This window comes from Zea mays, chromosome 1 (genome assembly GCF_902167145.1).
Source record: "Zea mays cultivar B73 chromosome 1, Zm-B73-REFERENCE-NAM-5.0, whole genome shotgun sequence".
NCBI lineage: Eukaryota > Viridiplantae > Streptophyta > Magnoliopsida > Poales > Poaceae > Zea > Zea mays.
In genome coordinates, this window is record NC_050096.1 from 248,668,280 (window position 1) to 248,673,752 (window position 5,473).

The following is a 5,473-nucleotide window of genomic DNA, read 5'->3' on the forward strand; positions in this document are numbered from 1 at the left end:
CCCGCAAGCCTCACAAGGCTGCTGAGGCGAGGAGTTTGGCACCTCTAGAACTTGTTCATTCTGATCTGTGCGAGATGAATGGAATTTTGACCAAAGGTGGTAAAAGATACTTTCTCACTTTTATAGATGACTCCACTAGGTTTTGCTATGTGTATCTCTTAAAAACAAAATATGAAGCGTTCAATTATTTAAGGCCTATAAAGCTGAAGTTGAGAACCAACTTGAGAGGAAAATAAAACGGTTAAGGTCTGATCGAGGTGGAGAATATTTCTCTAATGTGTTCGATGAGTTCTGCGTGGAACATGGTATTATTCATGAGAGGACACCGCCATTCTCACCACAATCCAATGGGATTGCTGAAAGGAAAAACCGCACTCTAACAGATTTGGTGAATGCCATGTTGAGTACAGCGGGATTATCCAAGGCATGGTGGGGTCAGGCGATTTTGACGGCATGTCATGTCCTGAATAGAGTTCCAACAAAGAACAGAGAGATCACACCATTTGAGGAATGGGAAAAGAGAAGATTAAATATCTCATATTTACGCACTTGGGGTTGCTTGGCTAAAGTGAATGTGCCAATCAACAAAAAGCGTAAACTTGGGCCTAAAACTGTTGACTGTATATTCCTTGGGTACTCTTTTCACAGCACTGGGTATAGGTTCTTAATTATAAAATCTGATGTGCCTAATATGTATGTTGATACTATCATGGAATCAAGAGACGCAGCATTTTTTGAGAATGAGTTTCCCATGAAGAATACACCTAGTGATATAAGTCATGAGACTATAATTCTCCATGAGCACGAACTGTCGATTCCTATAGATCATGCTGAGGATTCTCACGTGCACATCCCTGAGGAGGATGACACTATAGTCACTCGAAAGAGCAAGAGACAGAGGGTTGCAAAATCCTTTGGTAATGACTTTATAGTGTACCTTGTGGAAGACACACCAATTACCATTAGTGAGGCATATTCCTCTCCTGATGCTGACTTATGGAAGGAAGCAGTAAGGAGTGAGATGGAATCTATTATGTCTAATGGAACTTGGGAGGTCGTTGATCGTCCTTATGGTTGTCAACCTATAGGTTGCAAATGGATCTTCAAGAAAAAGCTTAGGCCTGATGGTACAATCGAGAGGTACAAGGCAAGGCTTGTGGCCAAAGGATATACCCAAAAGGAGGGTGAAGATTTCTTTGATACCTACTCACCAGTGGCTCGATTGACTACAATTCACACATTAATAGCCGTGGCAGCCTCTTATGGTCTTATCATTCATCAGATGGATGTTAAGACAGCTTTCCTTAATGGAGAGTTGGATGAGGAGATCTATATGGATCAGCCAGAAGGGTTCATTACGGATGGTCAAGAGAACAAGGTGTGCAGGTTGATAAAATCATTGTATGGCCTAACACAAGCACCTAAGCAATGGCATGACAAGTTTGATAATACTCTTACAGCTGCTGGCTTTGCTGTAAATGAATCTGACACGTGTGTATACTATCGGTATGGTGGGGGTGAGTCTGTTATGCTGTGCCTTTATGTTGATGACATCTTGATCTTTGGATCAAATCTCAATGTGATTGAGGAAGTTAAAAATCTTCTATCGAGCAATTTCGAAATGAAAGATTTGGGAGAAGCTGATGTCATTCTAAACATCAAGCTTGTTAGAGAAGCTGATGGTGGGGTAACTTTGTTACAATCCCATTATGTGGAAAAGGTATTGAGTCGCTTTGGTTTTAGTGACTGTGATCCTGCTCCAACACCTTATGACCCTAGTGTGCTATTAAGAAAGAATCGGAGAATAGCAAGGGATCAATTGACATACTCCCAGATTATTGGCTCGCTCATGTACCTTGCAAGTGCAACAAGGCCAGACATCTCTTATGCTGAGTAAGCTAAGTCGGTTTGTGTCGAAACCAGGAGATAATCACTCGCGTGCTCTTGAGAGAGTGTTGCGGTATTTGAAAGGTACTATGACATACGGTATTCATTATACCGGAAACCCAAAAGTGTTGGAAGGCTATTGTGATGCCAACTGGATTTCTGATGCTGATGAGCTTTATGCCACAAGCGGATATGTGTTTCTGTTTGGAGGTGGCGCTGTTTCCTGGAAGTCTTGCAAGCAGACTATCTTAACGAAGTCTACAATGGAAGCAGAACTCGCAGCATTAGACACTGCTGGGGCTGAGGCCGAGTGGCTTCGTGATTTCCTATTGGACTTACCAGTAGTTGAAAAACCGATATCGGCTATTTCCATGAACTGTGACAATCAAACTGTGATTACAAAGGTTAACAGTTCTAGGAATAACATGAAGTCTACAAGGCATGTTAAGAGGAGATTGAAATCTGTCAGAAAGTTGAAAAACTCCAGAGTTATAAATGTGGATTATGTCCACACATCGAATAATCTAGTAGATCAATTCACTAAAGGTCTGTCACGCAATGTGATAGAAAGTGCATCGAGAGAAATGGGTATGAGACCCATGTGAAATCTACTCTAGTGGTAACCTGCTCTATGTGATCGAAGATCCCGTGAAGTAGAGTGGAGAAACAAGCTAGGAGTAGGTTATGAGGAAAGATCCCTTCTTTAACTCATTTCTGATGCACATCTTTCCTATCTGTAAGGCAGGATGGTTTTTACCTTAATGTATTCCAAGAGTCTTATAAAGGTGAGATGTTGTCCTACAGAACATATTTTGAGGAATACACCTATATGAGTCAAACTGCTGGTCACAGTCTATGGGACTTGGGTAATCCCTAAATACTCATGAAAGGCACTGAAGTGTGACTTATATGCTTCTAAACAGCGGGAATACCCTTTTGCAGCCTAGTATCAGCAAAGGATTTGAGTGAATCTCAATTCACACAAAACTGTCAATTCAAGGGTTAGTCCATTGTTCAGTTGTGAATGGGTGAAACTCTTATTCTAGATGGATGTTCAACTTGACAGTCTCCATCAAAACACTGGTATATCAAAGGATTGTGATTCTGATACTTCATCTTTACAAACCCTAGAGTTTGGTGGGGATTGTTGGATCTTTTATGGGCCTGGCCCATTTATTGAATAAACTCTATGGTGTGTAGTGGTGGAGAATACTAATAGTACCATATTGAAAGTCCAAGGGTCTTTTGTCTTGACTTATATGGTGGGAATTATTCCACCTAAGGCCTTGTTCGGTTATTCCCAATACACATGGATTGGATGGGATTGGAAAAAATTCTTAAGAAGTTTGACTTGTTTGGGATTCAAACCCATCCAATCCCACTCAATCCACATGGATTGAGAGCTAACCGAACAAGGCCTAAGGGCTTGTTCGGTTAGCTCTCAATCCATGTGGATTGAGTGGGATTGGATGGGTTTCAATCCCAAACAAGTCAAACTTCTTCACAATTTTTTCCAATCCCATCCATTCCATGTGTATTGGGAATAACCGAACAAGCCCTAACTTGAGAAGTCAAGAAACCGACAAGGGTGTGCCACACGCGTGCTTGCGCCGCCGCCACCGGCCGGGCCGGGCTCGGGCCGGGCGTGGCGAGGCGAGGCAGGCAGGCAGACAGGCGAGCAGGCATGGTGTGGTTGTGTTAATTTTTAGCACTCACTAACCGCGTAAACCTTTTAGTTGTCTGTCTCTTCGTCAGCTGCATGCGAGACTCTTGTCCTTCAGCTGCCTGTCCCTTAGCGTGCAGACCCTTCTCCTTCAGCTTCCCTCTGCGAGAGGTTAAATAGAGGAGACCCCTGGCACTTGGTACACGGGAATAGAACCATTTCAGAGTCACAACCCAGCCGCAAGTGAGAGTGTTCCCATCTCATGACTCTACGCGCACGGAGAAGCGAGAGGGCAGGTGCCTCCGGAGCCCTTGCCATTCGAGACCTTACACGGAGGATCGACAATTAGGTTTTTGGGGAGCGTCTACGCGACTGCCCAAAACGTCTTCTTCCTGGCGACATGACAAGGGAAGCTGGACAAGGATCCGGGTCATCAGAGCATATGGGAGGGTATGATCAGTTTATTTCCCTACTGTTTTGCGTTCTGCAGATTACATATGTTTCATATATTCACCTCTGCTATTTCATATGTAGTCATGTATTTATCTCATCTGTTTTGTCATTTTATAATATGTTATATCTGTTTGTTTTAGTTCTACCGTCATGCTGTTTATATTGCTATCTACTTATTTTTAGTTGTTCCGTAATAATTCATGAACCATGTTTATATATTTATTATATTTATATGATTCATATGCTCTATGTTCTCTTGATCCATATTGGTATGGATCAATTTGAAATCACGATTTCTATGGTTATTTATTTGTTATATATCATCATCATAATGTTAATTCATGGAATTAAAATAATACAGAAAATGACTATAATTCTAACAGTGACAGTGACACCACAGGAAGGTTTGCAACTCTTCATGCTCTGATACAGCACTGGAAGTAGCTCAGGAACTTCTTCCTTCCCTGCATCGATAGCAACAGATGGAGGACAGGAGGAGAGTTATTGGCCAGTCTTTGGCAGCATCGGTCAAGGTAGCGGTACGAGTGAGGGACGGCCGAAATCCTGAATTGTTACCGTAGGGGAGTCGTCGTGCAGCGGCAGGCGGTGGTGGTCGTCGTCGTCGGCGACGGCGGCGGCGGGGGACTTGGGCGGCTGAGCCTTGGCACTCTGCTGCTGCTGCTGCTGGAGGAGGTCCTCGTCGCCGCCGAGGCTGGCCCTGGAGAGCTCGCGCTTGTTCTGCCTGCGCATCTCCCGGATCTTGGAGAAGTCCATGGAGTAGTCCGGCACGGCGCCGTTCTTAACGTCCCACTCGCCGAACGCCGGCACGGTCATCCACCCGACCGTGGCGCCCTGCTGCCCCTGCAAATGCGGAGCGAGCGCCAACAAGCAGCTCAGAAAGTCAGAATCCAGGCGAGACTTCTTCCCCAAATGTCTCGAGAAAATAACATTCCCTGGTAACTAACTCGTACGGTCGTACCTCCTTGCGGTTCTCCATGGGAACGATGAGATGATGAGACCTCTCTCACTCGCTACCCCTCGTAGTTGCTTTAACGCTGGCTGGAGGAAATCAATCAATCGGGACTCGGGAGGCGTGTCAGCAGCGGCGTCTAGGGGGCAGGAGAGGGGACGCACGGTTATTTTAAAAAGCGGAGGAAGACAAGTAGGCCGGGCCCACCCATCCATTCCTCCTAGCCCACGGACCGCGGACGGCTGCACACATCTGGCAAGTGGACCCAGCACGAATGGGAAAGTGGGTAAGGTCGTCGGCCACAACCTGTGGGCCCGGAAGACGCAGTACCATCCGTCAGCCTTGACCTGAGTCAAGGCCCGCTTTCATCGTCGACTCGGAAAGTCGGAAGTTGGTCGGTACCGTCCATAGCGGCGTGTGCCTTTTTCTTTTTTCCTCTCTCTATATATAAAATTCACATGTATATATTGCTCGTCTATCGAGATAAAACTTTATCTAAA

At 44.9% G+C, this 5,473-nt stretch overlaps 1 protein-coding gene across 1 annotated transcript; it reads right to left on the reverse strand.

The window, feature by feature from the left end:
- Window positions 1-4,316: 4,316 nt before the first annotated feature.
- Window positions 4,317-5,132, reverse strand: LOC103643587 (uncharacterized). Its single transcript, XM_008666758.4, has 3 exons — window positions 4,983-5,132; window positions 4,580-4,864; window positions 4,317-4,467 (listed from the first exon to the last, which is right to left on the reverse strand). The coding sequence occupies exons 1-3, from the start codon at window positions 4,998-5,000 to the stop codon at window positions 4,420-4,422; spliced, it is 351 nt and encodes a 116-aa protein (XP_008664980.1). The 5' UTR covers window positions 5,001-5,132; the 3' UTR covers window positions 4,317-4,419.
- Between the last annotated feature and the right edge of the window lie 341 nt (window positions 5,133-5,473).